Source organism: Orycteropus afer, unplaced genomic scaffold (assembly GCF_000298275.1).
Source record: "Orycteropus afer afer isolate SDZICR_OR568_19922 unplaced genomic scaffold, OryAfe1.0 scaffold00002, whole genome shotgun sequence".
Classification (NCBI taxonomy): domain Eukaryota; kingdom Metazoa; phylum Chordata; class Mammalia; order Tubulidentata; family Orycteropodidae; genus Orycteropus; species Orycteropus afer.
In genome coordinates, this window is record NW_006921589.1 from 10,561,694 (window position 1) to 10,585,898 (window position 24,205).

General features: G+C 50.3%; 1 protein-coding gene across 1 annotated transcript; it reads left to right on the plus strand.

The window, feature by feature from the left end:
• The first annotated feature begins 14,235 nt into the window (after positions 1–14,235).
• LOC103212317 (aspartyl aminopeptidase) lies at positions 14,236–23,767 on the plus strand. The gene is made up of 14 exons (XM_007958324.2): positions 14,236–14,329; positions 14,415–14,503; positions 14,604–14,717; positions 15,643–15,768; positions 15,954–16,084; positions 16,333–16,408; positions 16,575–16,682; positions 17,593–17,670; positions 18,868–18,951; positions 21,152–21,312; positions 21,690–21,729; positions 21,840–21,941; positions 23,180–23,347; positions 23,717–23,767. Exons 1-14 carry the CDS (start codon positions 14,236–14,238, stop codon positions 23,765–23,767), a joined length of 1,422 nt encoding a protein of 473 aa, XP_007956515.1.
• Positions 23,768–24,205: the final 438 nt, after the last annotated feature.

Consider the following 24,205-nt stretch of genomic DNA (forward strand, 5'->3'; position numbering starts at 1 on the left):
ACTCATAGAGTCCCCTCCTTGAGTTTCCAAGGCAGTATCTCTACAGAAGTAGATTGCCCAACCCTCCTTCTGAAGAGTGGCTGGTGGGTTTGAACCGCCAGCCTTCTGGTTAGCAGTCAAATGCCTTAGGCACTACACCACCAGAGCTACCTTTTTTAACCCAATATATCTCAAATATTACTATTTCAACATGTAACCAACATAAAAAATTATTGACATTTTCTGTATTTTTTGGTAGTCCAATGTGTTACATTATCTTACACTTAACAGCATCTCTCTATCTGAACCAGCCATGTTTCAAGTGCTCAGTAGCCCCTTGTGAACTGTTGGCCTCTGTATTGGACAAAGCTGTCCCAGAGCCTTCTTTTGTGACAGGCTGCCACGTGGATGGCCAATCCTCTCATCCCCAGGTGCCCTGCCTCCCAAGGGAGAGTAGAAGCCCGCCCCCCCCCGGGGACAAAGTCCTCATTGTACTCATCCTTGTCTCTCCCATGGCGTCTTAACGCTATGCCCACACTCAGTGGCCCTCCAAGCATGTTTGTTGATGGCAGCAAGAGTTGGGGATTGATTTTTGTGGTTCAGTTATGGCTGTAAATGGTGTTTTATAGATTGCTTCTCTAGCAGCGTCCTGCTGCAATATTAGCAGAAACAAGCAGCCGTGGCTGTCAGCAAAGGCAGAGGCCTCCGGGCAGATGGGGAAATCCTGCCAGACAAGATGCCATTTCTCTTGCTTAAGAGCCTGTCGTTCCCACAGCCGTGCTCCTCCTGCAACCCCATCCCCGTCAGACCGTGGCTACAGCCTTGTCAGGGTGCATTTTATGGAGCCTGTGTCTGCAGCATCCCACCGCCAGGCTGGGAGCTCCTCGCGTGCATCAAAGGAGTTATTCAAGTCGACAAGAGCCTGGCATGCAGCAGATGCACAAATCATGTTTGTTGAATGAATAAGAGAATGGGTGACTGGAGCCTCTCGTTCATGTAGTCATTCACCCAACAACCTCTATTGAGTACAGTGCGTCAGGCACTATACTAGGCACTGGGGATTCAGCAGGGAACCAGGCAGACATGGGCTGTGCCCTTGTAAAGCTAGCACTTGGGGGCAGCTGGTGGAGGAAACAGATAATAAAGTTGTCACTGGCTGCTGTGGAGTTGGTCCTGACTGTGGTACAGTGAATTACTTAGTAAGGCTTTTCTACCCAGTCTTTGTGACTCCCATCAGACAACTGGGTGGGACCTTGCAAATAAGGTGTATGGAACTCTAATGTGAGGATTGGTTAGTTTTGCTGTGCTGCTGGCCTTAAAAATGAGTCCTCCTAGAGGCAGAAGGGTGATCTCACTGCCATTCAGAGAGCATCGCCTGAGGTGGAGCAGAGCGGAGTGCCGTCCTTGAGTCTGAGATGCCTGCACTAGAGCGCCTTGGCAGAGATACCCAGCAGAGAGACTTGGCAGAGAGACTCCGTGGAGAGACAACGGCAGTGGAGAGACATAAGTGGGGTGCACCTAGGTGTACCCATCGGCAGAGCTAAAAGAACTTCGTACCACTTGTCTGAGCAGGGCAGAGGCCAGGCCGAGGGGCCAAGGGCCAGAGGGCATAGCAGAGGAGAGACAGTCCTGATTGAAATATTGTATCCTGAGAGTGTTCCTGAACATGAGTTGTGGCCTGTTACTTCCCTAATAAACCCTGTAATTGTGAGTATTGTCTGTGAGTTCTTTGTGGCCATTACAACAAATTGTCGAACCCAGCAGAGAAGTAGTGAGTGCTGTGGGAGGGACGGCTGATATCAGAGTTGGTACAAAGGCTGGAGGGCGGCAGCATGTCTGGCCTCATGGGAATAAGCCTTGGGCTGTTGATGGGGATTGTGTCTGCCTCTTGTGAAGTTAGAGGAGGCCAGCAGATGCCGCCTCCATGTCCATTTTGCACTGACCATGGCCATCCCAAGCACAGCTCTCCCTGAGCTCGAACCTTCTGTGAACCCTGCAATGGCTTGGGCATTGTGGGGCCTAAGAACACGAGTGAGACACAGTCTCTGCCCTCAAGTGGCTACAGATTCAGCAGGATCAGACTGTGCGACCCACAGGCTTTTACTAGTTGCTGCTCGGAAGGAGCTCACCAGGCCTCTCCTGCTAGTGCATTTCTGCCCGGCAGTCTGCTGGAACCTGTGGGAGGGTTGCAGCGACACAAGGCTCCATTGATAGACAGGTGGTGAGTGCGTGTGATGTGCTTGACCAGGAATTAAACTGGGGTTTCCTTCAGGAAAGGCAAGAATTCTGTCACTAAATTACCACCACCACCACCACCACCACCCCCTGCAACAAACAAAAAACACCTGCAAAAAATAATTAGCACATTGACTGGTGGGAAGGAAACAGAGAATGAGGGAAGGTTTCTCCAAGTAAAGACCAAAGTCTGCATCTATTGCCTCCAGGAATACAGGACACCCTGCCCCCTGCCCCAGGTTGGGGTCCTCATCTGGAACCTCACTGCAAGAGGTTTGCCTGAGGCTCGGGTGCTAGGAAGATGCTCCTGTTTTCAGTTGTGTTGATGATGTCATAATGGGGGTCTGTGGATAGGGAGCCCTCCGAGGACCCTGGAAGCTGGGGCTGAGGGGCACGAGGCAGGGGGAGGAGCCAACTGTGCCCCCACTGTTTGTGACAGACTCGCCCTCGGAAGGAGGTTGGCAGGGCACCATGGCACTCAGCCTCTTTGCCATGGCCATTCCCAACAGCCAGCTCACCAGCTACCATGAGGCAGCCCGGCCCTGTCGATAGTTCTCTCTCTGGGGAATTATGTCCCAGCCAGTATAGACACAATTACCTCTCCCTGAGCTCGAAACTTCTGTGAACCCTGCAACGGCTTGGGCATTGTGGGGCCTAAGAACACGAGTGAGACACAGTCTCTGCCCTCAAGTGGCTACAGATTCAATCTTGAACAAGGGAAGTGGCCTAACAGAGCAATCTGTATCATCATTATCTTAGCTGACTTTGCAGGAGCAGTGTGTGTAGGTTTAACCCAAACACCCCTTTTGGTTTCCCAGCTTCTCCCCTGTAGTCAACAACATGGCAGTGAGCTCAAGGGCAACCCACTGATGGGCACAACTCTCTTTGAGACCTTAGATTAGTGCTTCTCAGGGTGTGCGAGGCCAAGCAATTTCACTGGCAGCACAGGTTAGAGACACAGAACCCCAGGCCTCAGCCCAAAGCTTCCAAATCAGAGTTTTCAGGTGTGGGGCCCATGACCCTGCATTGTACAAAGCACTCCAGGTAATTCTGAGCCAAAGCACTGCCCTAGAGTTTAAACACCCACTAAGTTTCCAAGCCCCAAGGCTGGCTGATCTATCTCTCTGTTCTAGATGAGTGTTGACTTTTGATTGTTTTATTACTGATGCAAAGCCGTGATTCATTGGCCACCAACGGCCAGCTGTCAGCTTGGAAGGCGTCAGAGGCCACTTGAAAACAAAATTCCCTGTCTTTTTGACCCAACTATAAAATCCTTACCCGAGCAGACACTGTTAAAGGCCATTAAAATACCAGACACAGAGTAACCCAGTCCCTGGAACTTTATAGACATATTTACTCAAACCCAAGTGCTTTCAAAGAGTAAATAAAAGAGAAGCAAAATGAGCAAGCACCCTTAGAAATACGAACTCAAAGTACACAACCTTCATCACTAAAATAAACAGGCCAAATCCAACCAGGATTAAATGACCTCTAGTTGGACAGCTTCGGAGCCAGGAATACCCCATCCTGACTCCCGCAGGAAGGCAAGGTGAGGGCTGCCCCCAGAACCTGAGGTGTAAACCAGGAGCACCATTTCTCAGGAGGTCAGGGCCAGGCTTGGAAGGACAGGTATGACCTCTGGGAGGTGTGACTGCCCCTAGGACCTCCCTGGCAGCCTGCCACAGCCTGAAAATCCCCATCATTAAAGATTAAGAAGTACTTCCTAAAAGGCCTTGGATAAAATGCAGGTTTTCTGGAGGCATGTTACCCCAAGTTACTATTATGCGTTCAATCATTGATTTAGCAAACATTTCAGCATCTACTGTGGGTCAGGCCCTGTGCCAGCCACTGAAGATACTGAGGCTTCTCTAGTTGCTTACAGGCTCATATGAGAGTTAACAACATGAGGTAATAAACCAAACCAAGCTCACTGCCATCGAGACAGTTCTGACTCATAGCAGCCCCCATTGGGTTTCCAAGGCTGTAAATCTTTACGGAAGGAGACCACCTCTTTCTTCCGCAGAGCAGCTGATGTGTTTGAATCACTAAGCTTCTGGTTAGCAGCCAAATGCCTTAACCACTACACCACCAGAGCTCCTTAACAGCTAACATTTATTACTTGCTGTTCTTGTTAGGCCCCCAGCCCATGGCAACCCCGTTCACAATGGGATGCAATGGAACACTGCCTGATCTTCCATCATCCCTGTGACTGGCTGAGATCAGACCCTTGTGATCCAGAGGGTTTTCACGGACAGATTTTCAGAAGTAGATTGCCAGTCCTTTCTTCCTAGTCTGTCTTAGTCCGGAAGCTCTGCTGGAACTGTTTAAACTAGAAAAAAAAAAAACAGATGATGTTGAATCAATTTTGACTCATACTGATGCTATAGGACAGAGTAGAGCAGCCCCCCCCCCATAGGGTTTCCAAGGCTGTAATTGTTGACAGAAGCAGACTGTCACATTTGCTGGTGAGTTCAACCTCCTGACCTTTCAATTAGCAGCCAAACGCATAACCGCTGCACCGCCAGGGCTCCTTACTGCTTAACAAACACAGAGATAAGCACTCTACACTCATTACCTTATTTAATCTTCACAGAACTCTTAGGTTATCGCTGCTTTAATCCCATTTTACTGATGAGGGAATTGAGGTTCTAGGTCAGTGCTGTGAGCATCAAAGTTTAACTACTGGCTTTCAGGGGTGAGTGAGGAGGCCCTGACTTGTACTGTTTGCTAATCTCTGTAGTGTAAACAATCCCAGAATGGTTGTAAGTCTTCAGCCAACATCACTGAGGAAGGGAGTGGGGAAGATGGGAGTGTGAGCTGGTTCCAGCACGCCCCTGCAAATGCGGTCTCTCAGCCAGTAAAAGGGAGAGCCAAGACTTGAACCCAGCTCTGTCTGATTCCTGAACCCAGGCTCATAACCACTTTATTGTGCTGTTAATACTGCACGAGGTTGTTGGCATTCGAGAAAGATTTTATGCTAAGACCTGTGAAGTGCCAGTGTTACAGTTCTCCATAAAACTGCCGAGGTTCCTAATGACCAGGCCTTTCCTTTACCTCTTTGTTTTCATCACCAACAAGAACAGTTTTCTTGTGGGGCCATTTTAAAGAACTTCTTTACTTTATAATGATTATATATTCACAAGGGGTTGCAAAATAGTATAGAGAAGCCCATGTACCGTTCACCAAACTTCCCCCAAAGGTGGCATCTTGTCTAACTAGAACCCACTGCCATCGAGCTGATTCCAGCTCATAGTGATCCCCCTTGGGTTTCCAAATTTGTGAATCTTTACAGAAGTAGAATTGCCTCATCTTCTTGCAGAGCGCTGCTGGGTTTGAACCACTGGCCTTCTGGTTAGCAGCCAAATGGCTTACCCACTACACGACCAGAACTTCTTTATACAACTATAGTATGTACTACATCAAACTATATCAAAACCAGACATTGACATTGGTAAACTGTGTGTATCATTCTATGCCATTTTATCTAGGATTGAGAAAATAAAAATATGAAAAGCCATTACTTTTTCTTTGCCTTCCCCGTCACCCAAGTTAATATGTCTACTCTCTAGTTAGTGGTTTACACTCCCATTTCACCCTAGATAACTATCAAATATTTCTTTCTGTGTGAAACCCTTTTCTTCACTCTTTACAATAGCAGCCTCATACAATATTTGTCCTTCTGTGTTTGACTATCTTCACTCAGCACAATGGCCTCTAAGCTCATCCATGTTAGGAGATGTTTCTCAGATTCACCATCATTCTTTAACATTGCCTAGTATTCCACTGTGTGTGTGTACCATCATTTGCTGACCCATTTGTCCATTGATGGGCATTTAGGTTGTTTCCATCTTTTTGCTGTTGTGAATAGTGCTGCAATGAACCTGGGTGTGCAAATGTCTGTTTGTATCATGGCTCTTATTTCTGTAGGATATATGCCTAGTAGTGCGATGGTGGGATCAGGTGATACTTCTATTTCCAGCTTTTAAAGCAAGCTCCATACCGTTTTCAACAGTGGTTGTACCGTTTTACAGGCCCACCAGCAGTGTGTGAGAGTTCTAGTCTCTCTACACTCTTGCCAGCATTTGCTGTTTTCTATTTTGTTGAACTTTGCTATTAGTGCTGGGGTGACATGATATCTCATTGTTGTTTTGATTTCCATCTCTCTAATGGCTAATGATTGCTAGCATTTCTTCATGTGTTTGTTAGCTGCCTGAATGTCATCTTTGGTGAAGTGTCTGTTCATGTCCTCTACCCATTTTTTAATTGGATTAATTGTTGTTTTGTTGTTAAGATGTTGAAGTTTTCTATAAATCTTAGAGGTCAGCCCCTTGTTCAATATGTCATTGCCAACATTTTTTTCCTAGTTTGTATGTTCTCTTTTCACTCTATCGGTGAAAACTTTTGATGCACATAAGTGTCTAATTTTTAGGAGGTCCCAGTAACCTATTTTGTCTCCTAGTGTGTGTGCATTTTTAGTTATATTTGATAGTATTTATGGCCTGAATTGGGGCCCAGAAAACAATTGCATTTTATGTTTTCAACTTCAGTATAGTGTAAGAATGGCCCAGGAACCCCTGGGTGACACAAACGGTTAAGTGCTCATCTACCGGCCAAAAGGTTGGCAGTTTGAACTCACCCAGGGGTGCCTCAGAAGACAGGCCTGATAATCTGCTTCCAAAAACCTGGAAAACCCCGTGGAGTTCCACTCTGCACCCATGGGGTCACCATGAGTCAAAAGCGCCTTGATGGCAGCTAGCAATAACAACAAGGCCCAGGCAGTATTTGGGACACACTCAAATTAAAAATGATTCATTGCTTAGCTGAAATTAAAGTTTAACTAGGTGTCCTGTATTTTATGTGGTAACCCTAAATTTATCACCCATTTAAACTCCTGTAACCACTGCCACTATCGAAATACGGAACCAGTCCATCAAATACCCATCTCCACCCCAACCCATGGCAACCATTAATCTATTCTCCGTCCCTATAATTTTGTCATTTTGTGAATGCAACATAAATGGACTCATATAGTCTGTGACCTTCTGAGATAGGCTTTTTCTCACTCAGTGTAATGCCCACAGGATCCAGGTTGTTGCATTTATCGACAGAGCGACTTTTTATTGCTGGGCAGTAGTATTTGAGGACCATTTTTCACTAAGGACAATTTTTTATTTCATTCATTCAGTAAATATTTACTGTGTATCTACTACGTGCCAAGCCTGGGGATTGCATCTGCAAAGTACCCCATCATTGACCTTTAGGTGACTCTGAGTTCACAAATGCAAAGACTTCTTCCTGCAGAACCCAAGACAGGAGAGGACACTGTACTACCAGGAGAGGGCAGGAGACCCAGCACCTCCCTTGGCAGATATTAGGGCAGGCTTTGTGAAAGAACTAGGACTCACAGGACGTGCTGACAGAGCAGATGTGGGTGTGGAAGAAAAACGAAAGGTCAAGGGTGGCACCAAAGATTTTGGTCTGTGAACCAAAAGAACAGGGCTACCGTTTACTTAGATGGGGAAGAATGCAGATGGGGCAGGTTGGGGAAATCAGGAGTTCCTGTCAAACCCATTAAATTTGAGATACCTACTGGGCAATCTACTTCCGCAGAGATAGTGCCTCAGAAACCCAAGGAGGAGTTGCTATGAGTTGGAAACGACTCCACGGCAGTGAGCTTTTTTTTTTTTTTTTAGTTTTATGAGACCCACAAAGGAGCTCTGGTGGCACAGTGGTTAAGTAGCTTGGCTGCTAACTGAAAAGTTGGCGGTTGGAACCCTCAGCCGTTCCGTGGGAGAAAGGCTGTTTGTGTAAAGATTTCAGCCTTAGAAGTCCTATGGGGCAGCTCTACTTGTCACTTTGTCCTACAGTGTTGCTATGGGTCAGAATCAACTCTATGACAATAGTTTAGTTTAGCTGTTAGACCCACACGTGGAAATTTTGAATAGACAATTGGATATTTGAGATTATAGTTCAAGAGCAATGTCTGGTCTAGAGATGTGTAATTTGGGGGTTGTTGGGGTGTAGATGCTATTGGGGGTCATTACAATGACGGGACACGTGATTCATGCTGAGAAGTGGGGAAGTGAGGACAAGAGGAGTGAGAACCAGGGAAAAGGGGGGGACCAGTAGTTCCTAGTCGTTGTGTATGTGAAGAATAGTGGAGTTGGGCTCCTTCTCCTGAAAGTTCCTCACCTAGTACCTAGTTCTTGCTTAAAAACTCAACATCAAAAGAAAAACTTAGAAAGTCCATCCATTTCTCCATCCACATGTGGGACAATTTTCCTATCAGAGGAAGAGATAGCTTTATGTAGGTTTTTCTGAACTTTGTGTTATTTGACTGTAGGTTTTCAGATGAAATGCCAACCAACAAATGCTACCAGTTCAATCAGGGCACAGCCAAAGACAATAATCATGGCCACAGAAAGCACTTAAAGAGTATCTTCCACTTGTTACTTTTAAAAGTTCCTTATTTAGGGTTTAAAAGTAGGTCACACATGTACATATGAAAAAAAAAAGGTGAAAAAGGATTTACAGGAAAAAGGAAGTGTCCCATTCACCCCAATTCCTTCCCCCAGACAATCAGCTACCATCTATAGATTATATGTATGCATTTCCATACATAGAAGCAGTCAATAAATGTTAGCAGTTATTAATGTGTGTGTGTGCCCCAGGAGAAGGATGGAGCAATCTGCTCCTATAAAGATTACACGCTTAGAAACCCTATGAGGCAGTTCAACTCTGTCCTATAGGTTCAAGGGTGAACTTGACCACAATGGGTTTTTGATGTAAACATATATGTATGTATATATACATGGGAGCTCTGGTGGCATAGTGCCTAAGGCATCTGACTGCTAACCAGAAGGCTGGCTGTTCAAACCCACCAGCCACTCCTTGGAAGGAAAGTTGGGCAATCTACTTCCGTAGAGATACTGCCTCAGAAACCCAAGGAGGGGTCGCTGTGAGTTGAAATCGACTTGACAGCAGTGAGTTTGGTTTGGTTTCATACACACACACACACACACATGCCCACATACATTGAGGCATGTGGCTGTTAACCAGAAGGTCAGTGGTTCAAACCCACCAGCTGCTCCATGGCAGGAAGATGAGGCAATCTCTTCCATAAAGATTTATAGCCTTGGAAACTCAGTGGGGGTTGCTATGAGTTGGAATTGACTCGATGGCAGTGGGTTTGGTTTTGGTTTATACATTAAGAAGTCCTAGTGGCACAACAGTTAAAGCATTTGGCTGTTAACCAAAAGGCTGACAGTTCAAACCCAGTAGCCTCTCTGGGGGAGAAAGATGAGGCAGTGTGCCTCAACAAAGATTTACAGCCTTGAAAACCCTATGGGAGCAGTTCTACTCGACCGTGTGGGTCACTATGAGTCAGAACAGGCTCTGTGGCAGTGGGGTAGAAGGAGCCCTAGTGACACCAACAGTTAAGTGCTTGTCTGCTAGACAAAAAGTTGGCGGTTCAAACCCACCAGTGGCTCCACAGGAGACAGGCCTGGGGACCTGCTTCCATAAAAGATTACAGCTCTGAAAACCCCATGGGGCAGTTCCAGTCTGTCACGTAGTTGCTGTGAGTCAGAATTGACTGAATGGAAACAGGTGTCATTATACCCAGAAGCAAAGCATTTGTTCCTAAATAACTGAGTATTTAAACAACCAGGATCTCTACCAGCAATGCGATAGCCTAGAGCTGTCTTGTCAGTAGGAAAGCAAGATCTGACTCAACTCCTTACTGTGTCCATTTTAGCCAACGGGGCAGAACACACACTCACACATATACATACACACACACGCACACACACGCACATACACACACACACACACACACGCCTCTTCCTTACAGCATCACTTTGGGCTTCTCTATCCCAAATCTCTCTTGATAATTATGTTATAAATTACTACTTAGAAAGCTGCTCTGAAAAACTGATGGACCCAGAAAGGACATGCATATCAAATCAATTCACACTGAAGTGTACATGACTGATCGATGTGTCAAATACGGGGTTTTGCACTTTAATATTTGCTAAACCAAAAGGATAAATCGATCACGGTGGCATTGCAAACACTAGTTAAGGGCTGGAGGGGAAGGTTTTCCCAGGAGGTGGAGGGGAGAATGGTTCCCGGAAACTGTTTTAGGATAACTAATGTCCCCACCCTACTCCCACCACCCGGCTTTGACCCTCCCACCCCCACCACCATTCCCTTATCCAGCAGTGACCACTCTCCTTCCAAACCTGTTCCAGACATGTACATAAGTATTTATATAAAACATAGAAATTCAGCCCATTGTGTGAATTTTACCTAAATGCACCTGCCCTGTAAATGTTATTCTAGAAGTTGCTGTTTTCCGCTCAACAGTATGTTTGGAACTCTTTCCGCAACAACACATAAAGATGAGGCTCACATTAATTTCATTGCCGCGTGGGGCTTTAAAGCACTGCATCTCAGCACTAGCGTGCGTACAGATCACGCAGGGATCCTGTTAACATGCAGATCCGGATGCTGGAGGTCTAGGATGAGCCCGAGGTTCTGCTTCTCTCAGAAGCTCTCAGGGGTTGCTGATGCTGCTGGTCAAGTAGTTCACACTTTGAGAACCAAGGGTGGTAGCGTCTGGGTGCCTGTGCTGCCTGTGGTGAGCTGGCACCCACCCAGCTCAGGAGATCTGGTAGTCAAATGTTCTGGGATTTTGTGAGCTGTCATTAAACACAGCCGTCATGAAAAAATTAAACTATCTAATCTTACAAGTGATAAATCATATTAAAAACAGGTAATAAATGCTCAGAAATGATTACTTCCTAATTATCTGACTACATCTGAAAATCCGTGCCCTCGGGGATATTTACGCCTCTTGTATCTGGTGGAACGAGGCTCCAGCACATGTCTTCCCAACTCGGTCTTTAGTGACATCACTTTGGCTGTTGTTGTCATTTTGGCAGCTTGAAATCGGCCACGGGGAGGATTTACCCCACAGAAACTGGGCTTGAAGGCATGAAATAAACCAAGCCTTCTGCATGAATGATATTAACAACCTTTTCATTTTTGTAAATCTGATAAATGAAAACTGGCGTTTCATCCTTAGCTTGCATTTCCCTGGTTACAGTGATACTGAGACTCAAAGGTTTAAACTTCCTAGAAATTGAATAGTTTTCCTTGCCCTTGGGAACCAAAAACCAAACCAAACTCACTGCCGTCGAGTCGGTTTCCGAGGCAGTATCACTACGGAAGTAGATTGCCCCATCTTCCTTCCGAGGAGTGGCTGGTGGGTTTGAACCGCCAGCCTTTGGTTAGCAGTCATGTGCCTTAGACACCACACCACCAGAGCTCCTTTACCCTTGGGCATAGGATCATTTTAGTATTGTGTTCCAGTTAATTATTATACAGGAAAGCTTATTGTTAATGTTATTACTATTAAGTCAGGCCACCTTGCGATATTCTTCTACCAGTTCATATAGCTTGTGAGTCTATTTTCTTGACAGTTCTTGGTAGTCATATCACCCACAAACAATAACACAGTTTACTTTTCCACATAAATAATTGCATGTTAATATCTGTTGTGTTCTGCCGTGCTGACACTGACCACGGGCTCAGTGGCTCAGGAATCCCTGCTCATCGGTGTCTCACTTCTGATTTCAATAGGACCCTCCTGCATCCCCCCACTACGTTTCTGGAAGGTATTCTTCAGCTTTTCTCTTCCTGGTTTACTAAGTGGAAACTTCTCAGCTGTTTTGTGTTTTCTACCAATGGATGTTCAATTTGTCAAGCTTTTACTTCCACTTTCTAATCTAAGCATTCTGATAGTGATTGGATTTCTCACAAGAACATGTGCTCTTTTGTCTTTAAAGGGCACATTACGTTTTTTTCCTTCCCTCATGCTTTATACTCCTTCCTGTTTCAGCCCCTGTCACTCTCCTCTGGGCGCAGTGGCTAAGCATTTGTCTGCTAACCGAAAGGTCAGGGGTTCAAACCTACCAGCTCCTCCGTGGGAGAAAGATGTGGCAGTCTTCTTCCTTGAAGATTTACAGCTGTGGAAACCCTATGGGGCAGTTCTACTGTGTCCTATAGCGTCACTCACTATGAGTCAGAATTCCACTAGACAGCAATGGGTTTGGTTGACACTCCTCAAACGTGCCCCTGCCCAGGAGCCAGTCTCTGGGTTTTAGAGAACAGCAACATTCTCTCCATGTCCCACTCAGCACTGAACTTTATACGTAATGGCATTTCAATCAATGGTCAGGGAATTCCATGAATGTAAACCATCAGTTCATGTGCGGATTCCTGAAACTCCTTTGCAATATCTAAGTGAGGGCTGCAAGGTCTTTTCCAACTCTGCATTCCCCACCACTCCCAACCCAAGAACACAAAGGGCTAATGGCTCTGCAGATCCTCATCCCTGGAATGTTGGCTACACTGGTAGTGGCTGGCCCTGTGTTGAACCTAGGGGCCACCAAGAGTCCCGATCAGAATCCATGGCTAGGTAAGTGCATGGGGTTTGAAACACTGCTGTTTGCCGCTGTTGATATAGGAATACTGGAATTGCTTCCAAGAGCATATGGAACAGTTCTTGTTTGTCATTAACTTTTCTCTCCAGCAGGGACCGCCTGTGTAACACCAGACTGTTGTTAGTTGCTGTCCAGTTGATACAAACTCCCAGAGACCCCAAGAGTACAGACTAGAACTGCTCCAGGGGGTTTTCAGAAGCAGGTAGCCAGAGCTGTCTCCCCAGGAGCCTTAGGGTAGACTCGAATTTCCAACTTTTCTGGCTAGCACTTAACTGTTTGCAACCTAGGGAGCTTCGGTGGCATAGTGCCTAAGGCATTTGACTGCTAACCAAGAGGCTGGTGGTTCAAACCCACCAGCCACTCCTCAGGAAGGAAAGTTGGGAAATCTACTATCTGTAGTGATACCACCTCGGAAATCCAAGGAGGGGTCGCTATGAGTCGGATCCGATTCCACAGCAATGAGGTTTTTTTTGAGGGACTCCTAAGTCAGCAGGGTGTATAGAAAAACATCCAGAGAAGATCTGAGAGAAGCCTAGAGCGGTTGTTCCAGCCCTCTGAAATCAAATCAGTTGGGTCCATATTCCACTTCTGCTATTTACAGCCACAGGCAGGTCACTTGTCTCTGTATTTGTTTGTTCATCTATAAAAAGGGACAGTAAAAGCACAAAGTTAATAGCGAGATTTAAAGAGATAATAAGCCTTATCACAAAGTTAAAGCTCATCGTGAAAGCTCCAGGAACATTAGCCGTATTGTTTTTAATATCACAAGGGTGGCGGACTTTGTACAGTATGGTATTCATACTGCGGGGTTAGCGGGCGGGGGCGCGTTTCTGCGGGGGCGAGGCCTGCGGCTTGCGGCTGTCCTAGCACCTCCTGGGCGGCAGAGGGCGCACGCTCGTGGCAGCTGCGCGAGGAGCCGGGCGGGTGGTTGGCGGAGCGCTGGGGCCGGCCGGCAGACTGGGCCCCATACGCCGGGCGGTGCAGGTAGGTGGCTGGCGCCCCGCCCGCTCGAGTTTCCGTCCCAGAACTAATCCCACGTCCCCTGGGGCCCACGACCAGCCCCGCGCCGAGATGGGGGGTGCGTCCCACCCAAAGCGAAACCGAAAGACCCGCACATGGTGATTCGACCTTTGCTGGGTGGAAAGGGGGTACGCTGCGAGAGGCGGGGGGGCCCGGGTGTGTCTTGGGGAGCGGAGATGGGGGCGCCAGGATGGGGCGCGCACGTGGTGCAGACCGGCTCAGAGTTAGGGGGCCCGCAGGTGAGTTGGAGTTGGAGACCTAGACCGGGATTTCCTAGCTGGGCGGGGACGAGGGGTGGGACTTAGGGAGACCGGTCAAAGCTCAGAGTGGGGGGCGGGACGTCCTAGTCGAGCTGGGCCGGGAACACAGCGGGACCGGGAGACCGCCTTGGAGCGGTTTTCGTCGGGGGTGGTGGTGATAGGGGCCCTCGGACCCTGGATAAAAGGCCAGAGGTCCCAGATCTCTTGGGAGTCTGAGCGCCCTACTCTCCTAGATGGTCATGACAGGCAGAGCCCGCAAGGAGGCGGTGCAGGCCGCGGCCAAAGAGCTCCTCAAGTTCGTGAACCGGAGCCCCTCTCCCTTCCACGGTGAGTCACCAGGACAGGGAAGGAGGGAGGGCCCGGTGTGGCCCCCATCGGCTTCCATAGTGGTGAGAGCGTTCTTTCCCTATAGCTGTGGCTGAGTGCCGCAGCCGTCTCCTCCAGGCTGGCTTCCATGAACTCAAGGAGACCGATAGCTGGGATATCAAACCCGAGAGCAAGGTACGTGAGGTGCCGTGGGGTGGGGGCAGAGAGGCAGGGCACCCAGGCGGGGGCTCAATGTCCTGTGTGCCAGCAAGCTAATCCTGCCCCCCTGCCACAGTACTTTCTGACAAGGAACTCCTCCACCATCATCGCTTTTGCTGTGGGGGGCCAGTATGTTCCGGGCAATGGCTTCAGCCTCATTGGTGCTCACACGGACAGCCCCTGCCTCCGGGTAAGGAACTGGACCGATTCTGAGGGTGCTGGGGTATGGGTATTACGGGGAGTATGGGGCAGAACGGAGCTAAACCAAACCAAAACCAAATTCACTGCCATCGAGTTGATTGCAACTGAGCAACCCCCTTGGGTTTCCCAGGCGGTAAATCTTTATGGAAAAGATTGCCTGGTCTTCCTTGCAGGAGTGCCTGATGGGTTTGAACTGCCTACCTTCTGGTTAGCAGTCAGATGCCTCAGGCACTGCACTACCAGAGCCCCTTAGAGCAGAGGTAGGAGGTATGAAACTGGGTTGGACTATATTCTCTGTAGTCCCTGGGTGGCGCAGACGGTTGTTCACTGGGCTGCTGACCTGCACTTTGAGTCCCCTTACAGGTGTCTTGAAAGAAAGGCCTGGTGATTTACTTTCAAAAGTTCACAAACTGAAAAACCAAACCAAACTCACTGCGGTCGAGTCGATTTGGGCTCATGGCGACCCCTCCTTGGGTTTCCCAGGCAGTATGTCTATGGAAGTAGATTGCCCAATCTTCCTTACAGGCGTGTCTGATGGGTTTGAACTGCATACCTTCTGGTTAGTAGTCAAATGCCTTAGACGCTACGCCATAGAGCACAGTTCTCCTTCAACACACATGGGGTGCCTTGAGTCATCATCCTCTCAGTGGCAACTATTTTGGTTTGTTTTTGTTCCCTGGATAGGGAGTAAGACACATCTGTTGCCTCTCCACCCTTTGTGCCTTTCGCCTGGCACTGAGTTGCTCTATATTTCTTGACTTATTCATGGTCTAAGTTCACTTTCATCAGGACACTGATCTTTGGGAAGACAGGGTCCAGTGTCTTGCCCCTGGGTCAGGGGAGCCCAGTCAGTAACGTGAGCAAGCTCGTCACTCCACTCTCTCTGACTTTCCCTTCCCCGTCTCCATGCTCAGGTGAAACGCAAGTCTCGCCGCAGCCAGGTGGGCTTCCTCCAGGTGGGCGTGGAGACCTATGGTGGTGGGATCTGGGGCACCTGGTTTGACCGTGACCTGACCTTGGCTGGACGCGTCATTGTCAAGGTGGGAACTGGAGACCTAAACATTAATGGTCACTCCCCTTCAGGGTGCCCTTGGAGAAGCCCCCTGGGGAAGAGGGATAGACCCCCCCCCTGGGGAGAGAGGACCAGAAAACTGCCTTGGTTAATCTGGGTGAATGAAGTGCTGGGGTGGGAGGCGCCCATGCTGACTGGCCTGGCTGGCCGCAGTGCCCCACGTCAGGCCGGCTGGAACAGCGGCTGGTGCATGTGGAGAGACCCGTTCTGCGTATCCCACACTTGGCCATCCATCTGCAGCGGAACATCAATGAGAACTTTGGACCCAATACGGAGATGCATCTGTGAGATGGGGGCCGGCTGTGGTGGCTGGAGGGGCAGGGTTTGGCACCGTGTGGTGGAAGGGTCCCAGATGAGACCTGGGAGGCGGCCATCTAACAGTCCAGTTCTTGGGTGGCATTGATCCCCGAGGGCCCTGGGGAGTGAGCTGGGAGTCAAAGGGCCAGGGCCGTTCCCCATCAGGAGACACCTGAGCTCAGGTGCCCCGCTTGGCTGTGCCCACCACATCCCCCACTCACGTGTCTCTCCACAGAGTCCCTATTCTGGCCACAGCCGTCCAGGAAGAGCTGGAAAAGGGAACACCTGAGCCAGGGCCTCTCAGTACTATGGTGAGAGCAGCCCCCTGGTGGGGGAGCAGTGGGGAACACCTGAGCCAGGGCCTCTCAGTACTGTGGTGAGAGCGGCCCCTTGATGGGGGAGCAGTGGGCAGAGGGCTTCCCTGAGGAAGAAGAACGGAGGAGCAGAGCCCCCTCCCAACACCCTCCTGTCCTGCAGGATGACCGGCACCATTCAGTCCTCATGTCCCTGCTCTGCGCCCACCTGGGGCTGAGCCCCGAGGACATCTTGGAGATGGAGCTGTGCCTTGCAGACACCCAGCCTGCGGTGAGGAGCGCTGCAGGAGCTGTGGGTGGGGCCCCGGAACCCCAGCCCACTCCCGCATGGCCTCTGGCGCACTCATCATGCCTGCCAGTCGCCCAAGTCCTCTCATCCCTGTTCTCCCAGTAGAGACCACCCTCCTCCCCCAGGGCAATGGTTCTCAAATAGGCAGATTCCCCAGACCTGCAACCTCGACTCTCTGAGGTGGGGCCTTGTTATCACCCTTTTTCACAGATTCCCCAGGCATTTCTAATGTAGGGGGTCCCTGTCTACATAAGGGCAAGAGGCCTGGATGTGGCCCCCTTTTTCTGGACCCTGCCCTTGTCTCCCAGTTGCAACAGTAGGAGATTGCTAAGACTTCTGATATAGCACAGATGGTTTGTGTTCAACTACAAACGTAAAGGTGGGCAGTTCAAACGCACCCAGCGGTGCTGTGGAGGGAAGGCCTAGTGAACTGCTTCCCTAAAGATTATATCCAGGAAAACCCGGTGGAGCTGTTCTGTTCTGTAACTCATGGAACCACCGTGAGTCGGAATCAACTCCACAACAGTGGCTTTGGCTTGGCTTTGGGCTTGTCCTGTTTGAACGTGCACTGTGTTTCTGGTTCTTGGTTAGTCTCCTCTGTTTATTTCCTTAGCATTCCTTTGGGACCCTTCAGTGCCTCCTTTTCCTGTCCCACAGGAACCGCTCAGGAGCTCCAGGCCTCCACCCTCCCAGCAGCCCTCACTTCTAGCCCAGCCCGACCTCCACTCTCAGCTCAGCCCTGCCCTGCAGGGACAATAGTGCACTGAGCCAGGGGTCATGGAGAGGTTTCCCAAGAGACCGAGGCCCTGCTTAGGTTTAAGCCCTTGGAATAGGGAGAGGCAGGGAAGTGAGGGTGAGCTTGAAGGTCAAGTTGACTGTACTGTCTCTCTAGGTCCTGGGTGGGGCCTATGAGGAGTTCATCTTTGCTCCCCGGCTGGACAACCTGCACAGCTGCTTCTGTGCCCTGCAGGTGAGGAGTGGAGCCTCCACCCCAGGCAGCACATACCCCTGGGAGAGGCAGAGGGTGTGGGGGTGGGAGTCCTGGCAGGTCGGTAGAAAGGGCTGCTGGCCACACTGTCTGCTGGTACTGGGTGGGTCATGAGAACGGGCTTACATACTGCAACCTCAGCATCACTACCCTTGCCCCCTGCCCTTGCACTTGGGGTTAGGGGCCAGGTACAGGAAGGCTGACAAGGTTAGGGCTTACTGGTGGGTGGTGTCTGGCCTCACCCTGCTCTTGCCTTGCATTTTAGCCATCTGTGCTTCCAGGCAGAGGCCGGCAGTACCACCTTATCACCCCAGAGGGCGTTATCACCCGCCTTTCACTGCTTCTCTCCCCAGACTTAAGGCCACCCAGCCTTCTCTTACTCTTCAGCCCTCTGTGGGGTAGCCTCTCTTTTTCCTTGTCCACTTGATTCTCCAGGAGCTCTGGTAGTGTAGTGCCTAAGGGTACTTGACTGCTAACCAGAAGGCTGGCGGTTCAAACCCACCAGCCACTTAGAAGAAAAATGGAACAGTCTATTTCTGTAGTGATACTGCCTCGGAAACCCAAGGAGGGGTCACTGTGAGTCAGGTCCAACTCGATGGCACATAACAACAGCAACAACACTTGATTCTCCACCTTCTTTCCACCTCAAGTCAGTTCCTTCTCTCCCCAGGCTTCAGTCCTCCCTCTACCCCTCCTTCCCTGCTTGTTCTTTTGCTGGAGATGGACTTTGGGGTGTAATTGGAAAAGCCAGAGGCAGATCTGCACCCACTTCTGCAGCCAGCTGGCCATGTGGCCTTGATGGAGTCACGGTCACCTCTTTCGACCTCAGTTTTTTATTGAGGCCAATTCGTTACATGATCTGTGGTCCTTTTGACTTTTGGGTTTGGGTTCTCAGCGCTGCCCCTCCATCTTGTATATTCTTTTCTTGCCTTTGCGTGGAAAGGTGTGGGAGGAGAACACCCTAAGGATGCCATCCCCCATCCCAGTTGAAAAGGGTCCCTAGCATGCCCCCCACCAGGCAGTGCCCTAGGAGACGAGTTGGTGAAAGCCTGAGCCCACTACATCTCAGCCACGGTGCTAGAAGGCCAGTAGGGGCGTCTGAGACTCCGAGGTGTTGGGGGCTGAGTCACTAGGGGAGCAGGGATGATGACAATGCTTTCGTTTCCCTTCCCGAGGCAGGCCTTGATCGATTCCTGCTCAGCCCCTGCCTCCCTGGCTACAGAGCCCCACGTTCGCATGATTGCGCTCTACGACAATGAAGAGGTACGTGGGGGGTGCAGGGAGGGGACCCTAACTCGTGCCAGGTGCCCTCCGTGACCCAGGGCTGCCCTGGGGTCCCCGCAGATGGGGGAGACGCTGCCTGTGCTTCCTTAGCCCTGGAGAGTCCCTCTGGCTCCTTGTGTATCTGTTTCTCCTGTGACCATATTTCTTGTCTCTGCCGCATGCTGAGTTCCTCAAGAACAGACAATGTCCAGTTCATCCTTGTGGCCCCAGGATTCAGCACGCAACGTCCTTCTTCTGCACACTTGTATTAGGGTCCAGCCCCCCCCTTTTTTTTTTCCTCATTGTGATGTGGGTGAAAGTTTACAGAGCAAATTCACTTTCCATACAGCAGCTCACATATACTTTGTCTCATGACAGTAACTGCAGTTTCACATAATGCAACAGCTCCCCTCCCACATCCTCCCCATAGTTACCTCTTCCTGTGTCCTCTCCCATGCACTCTTGCCCCCCGAGCTGTCTTCCTGTGCATACACAGCCCTTCTGTTTTCCCATGATTGATCTCTCCAAGGAGTATATCTACCTAATGTAAATGTTCACTTCATATACCGGTCTTTTGTTTGGCTGGAAGCCACAGGAATGCATTCAGTTCCAGACCTGAAGGGCAGCTAGGGGCCATAGTCTCAGCGGTTCCATCAGACCAGCAAATCTGGTCCCCCCCCCCTTTTTTTTTTATATGATTTTGAGTTTTGTTCCACATTGTTTTCCCACTCTATCCAGAATCTCCTCCATAGATCCCCCTCTGAGTGGTTGACAGTGGTAGCTAGCTGAGCACCATCTAGTTCTTCTGGTCTCATAGTTGTATAGGCTGAGGATCGCATGGTGTACCAGTTACTAGGACTAATTGTTTCCATGCATCTTTGGTTTTCTTCATTCTTCCTCACTCTGGTTAGGGTCCAGTCTTAGGCACTAATAGAGGTTCCAAATACATTGGCTCGAACAGAGACCGCATTCCTTGTATAATGACACAGTCAGGTGTTTCGGTTCCCTAGTGCCACTCTAACAGAAGGTAACACAAATGGGATGCTTTAACGCACAGGAGTTCATTCTCTTACAGTCTGGAGGCTTTAAGTCCGAGTTCAAAGTGCCGGGCTCTAGGGGCTGGTGAAAGCCCCTCAGCCTTGGCTTTAGCTCTGCCCCTGCTCCCGGCCCACTGAAGCTAGAGGCTTTTCTATACTCAGACAGCTGCTGGCTGCTGAGACTGACAAGCCCAAGGTTGACAAGTAAAAAGGTACAGTCCTGATGTTACCAAACCACATGGCAGGCCATTAATTCAAGTCCATTATAAGTCCCAAGGTCGGCAGAGCATGGAAAGTTGCTGAACAACGACATGGCTACATGCAGGGTTCAGGCGTGCCATAAGCTAAAGACCATTCCCCAAGGCTTCTCCTTATATACAGGAAGCAGACCACATCCCTAAGGCAGCTACTCATCTGCTCACAGTAGATCTACCATGTAGTTGATTGCTAGTCTTATCATGGGGAATGCTACATCTAGTTGCCCAGCCACTCAACCAGGCCCAGCCAAGCTGACCCACAAACTTAACTACCTCATCAGGGTTAGCAGTTCAGAGTAGGTCTCTGCGGTACTTAACACATGGCTTTCATCTTGGGATCCAAGGTGGCTGTCCCAGCTCTCTCCATTGTGTCTACGCCGAGTTAGGAAGCGGGCAGAGGGCAAAGTAGGATTGTACAGCAGTGCCTTTTAAGGACATGGTCCACAGATGTCATCCATTGCTGCTTATACCGCACTGGTTAGAACACAGCATGGCAGTGTGTAGCTGCAAGGGAGGCAGGGACTGTGGCGTCCAGCTGGGCGGTTGTGGGCTGAACTACAGCTTGGGGTTCTCTTACAACAGCAGTTTCTGTCACATGCATAAAAGAAAAGTGACCAGTGTGGAACCTGTGCTGAGCCCCAGATGTGAGGGTTAATAGAGAAGCAAGGGGATTGGGTGTCAGAAACCCACAGGTAAATGCAACTTTGGCCCAGAAGTGACTGAGTCACTCAGGCCCCAGCCTCAGGTTTCAGTGATGACACAGGTCCAGGCTCCTGGAGTTGGGGAGATTGTTCATAAGCCCCCTGAGGGGGTCCTGGGCTGACCTGGGCACTGGGTCCTGGCGTCTCAGCTCCAGCTCAGGCCCCTGACCCCAGACGCCCAGAGTCAGCTCTCTGCTGTCACCAGGTGGGGTCTGAGAGCGCCCAGGGAGCACAGTCACTGCTGACGGAGCTGGTGCTGCGACGCATCTCAGCCTCGCCCCAGCACCTGACAGCGTTTGAGGAAGCCATACCCAAGTCCTTCATGATCAGCGCCGACATGGCCCATGCGGTGCACCCCAACTACCTGTGAGTGGCACAGCCTGGGACCCAGCATCCCCTTCAGGTCTGCCCTGGCCCTGGGCCCTAGTTTCTCCCCCTTCCTCTTCTTTCTCAGTCTGCCAGGAGGTTCAGTGGGGACCGCATGTTGCCTGCTCTGAGGCCCAGCTTGGTCAGTGTCATGTAATGACTAGCCATGGTGTGTTGAGTAGGCTTCATTTCATAAATTGATGCTCATCTATTGCTAGATGCTGCCTGAAACACAGTGTTTAGGATGACTCTGCGGTCCTGTCGGACTGGGCAGGACAGAATGCTGTGGTCCATTAGTGACATCTGTTGTGGGAGGGATGGTGGGTGTTGGAAGGCCTGGCCCCTGCTCTCCATCCCCGGCCTCATCTGTCTTGCAGAGACAAGCATGAGGAGAACCACCGGCCCTTATTCCACAAGGTGAGATGCTCTTTTCTTGGGGACCTGGAGGCCTGGCTGGTGCTGGACCCTATCGCTTTCCTTCTGGGCTTGTCACCTGTCCCTGCCTCACCTGGCTTCCTTCCCCACAGGGGCCCGTGATCAAGGTGAACAGCAAGCAGCGCTATGCCTCAAATGCGGTTTCTGAGGCCCTGATCCGAGAGGTGGCCAACAATGTTGGGGTGCCCCTGCAGGTGAGGCTGGGCCCTGCCTGGGAAGGTGTGACAGAGGGAGCAGGGTGGGGACATAAACTGAAGGGCCCCCAATGAGGAGGGAACCTGGGAAAGGACCTTGGTGGAGAGCTTCCCAGTAGAGTGGGAACAGAGGTTCTTGGATATGAGCACAGCTGGGTTCAACTCATGTTCTGTTGAATACTAGCTGTGTGACTTTGGGCAAGTCTCTTAACCTCTCTGAGTCTCAGTTTCTTCATCTGTAAAATGAAGATGATAACGATGTCTACTCTGCCAGACTTCTGTGAGGATGAAAAGTGAAGTGTGCTCTGGCACATAGTGGGTTAGTCCTGCCCTTTTATCAACCCTGCACACCCCAGTTTCCCCATGTCGTCTTACGTACCCTGCAGCTTCCATAAGGGAAGTTCATGGCTGGGGAGCCTAGATTCCAACTACTCATTTCTCTCTTGCCTTGGAAATCAATCTAATTCCTTGTATTCCTTGTGTGTGTGTGTGTGTGTGTGTGTGTGTGTGTGTGTGTTGGGCTCTGGGTGGTCAGGTGACTCACTGTACAGCAGGCAAGCCCCGGTGGAGTCAGGACCAGGACCCTGGCTGGCATCCTGACTCCCAGCAGCCCAGGGTACGTCCTGCTGCACGGCCCCTGCCCCACCCCGTGTAGAGCTGAGGCCTAACTTGTGAGGAAGAGACAGCTATGGGAGGATCTTATTCAAAGAATAAGTTATTATTTAATTGTTTAATTTATTTGAGTCTATAATTTTCTCTTCTACTGAAAAGCTTGTTACCTAACATTGTATTGTAAGTCTCTTTATTTACTTTTTATCATAATACAAAGAAAATAGTTTCAAAACGTCAGTAGCAATATTTTTAAAAACACTGAAAGTTCTGAGTGCTTTATCTTTGGGAGGGGAGGGGAGGGGAGGATAAGCAAGAGGGTGACATATCAAGATGAGTTCTTTTTTAAAACTTCCTCAGCTGCCGTGTGGGGTAGGGGTGATTTATGGGAGGCAGGATGACTGGCTGGAACGAGGGGCGTGGCGGTGCAACGGAGAGACTCAGATCAATCAGAAGATGCTGTGCTTGGAGGCCTGTCGCTTAGTGCTGGCTTTGTGATTTTATCCAGTCACTTGCACTCTCCCGAGGGGGTGTTGTGTGCCATCAGCCCGGCATTTCTAAGGCCACGTTCTCCTTGGGCTTCCTGAGCACCCACTGTTAGCTGCTCACCAGCCGCTCCCCACTTCCAGGATCTCATGGTGCGCAATGACTCCCCCTGTGGTACCACCATCGGACCCATCCTGGCCTCTCGGTTGGGGCTGCGGGTACTGGATTTGGGCAGCCCCCAGCTGGCCATGCACTCCATCAGGGAGACGGCCTGTACCACGGGAGTACTCCAGACCCTCACCCTCTTTAAGGTAACTCCCACCCCACCTGACCCCATCACCACGGCGGCTGGGCACCTCTACCTCTGGCACCTGGATTGGTTGCTGGGGCAACATCACCATGACTAAATGGCTGACCTAGGTGAGGGGGCTGGTGGACATGGTGCTGCCACATAGGAAAGCAAAGGTCCCCCTTTTTTGTAAAGGCTTGGGGGCCTTGACCAGCCCCCAGAGGGAAGCGAGGGCAAGGAGAGGGGACCAAGGATGGGAAGGGTGGGGCAGCTGTCAAGCAATCAGTGAAACCAGTATGCTTCCTCCGGGCACGTGTTGGTGGGAGGTGAGCGCAGGCCCCTCCGTCTGGTCCCCCACTCATTCCACATCCCACCTTGCCTCCCATTGTAGGGCTTCTTTGAGCTGTTTCCTTCTCTGAGCCGTGGCCTCACAGTGGATTGAAGCCTCTTGAGAAGACTTCCCTTCCCAGTCCTTTGCCCTCAGAGGGGAAGTTCTTGGCTGAGCTGAAGCTGGAAGAATTAAAGTGGATTTTTCGCTCAAACTCACTCTGCTGGGCTTGTCTGGAGACTGAAAGGGTCAGGGTTGAGCCTGGCTTGAACCTCTGGAACCAAAACAGGGCACGTTGGGGTGCAGGTAGAGAGGCCATGGGTGCTGGGAGCTGGTGGGGAGGACTGCTTCCAGGTCTGGTTTTCTCTTGAGCCATTGGCGGAAGTGGCTGAGGTGAGCTGGGTCCACTATTGGAAGGGCATTTGTTGTTTCACCCCCAGCCCCCGCTTCCCCTGGAAAGTGGCTTTAATGCCCTTCCTCCCTCCGTCCCCAAAGAGCCCAGCGATGGGCCCCCTCCAGAGCTGGCCTGCCCCTCACAGTCTGTGCTTCCTC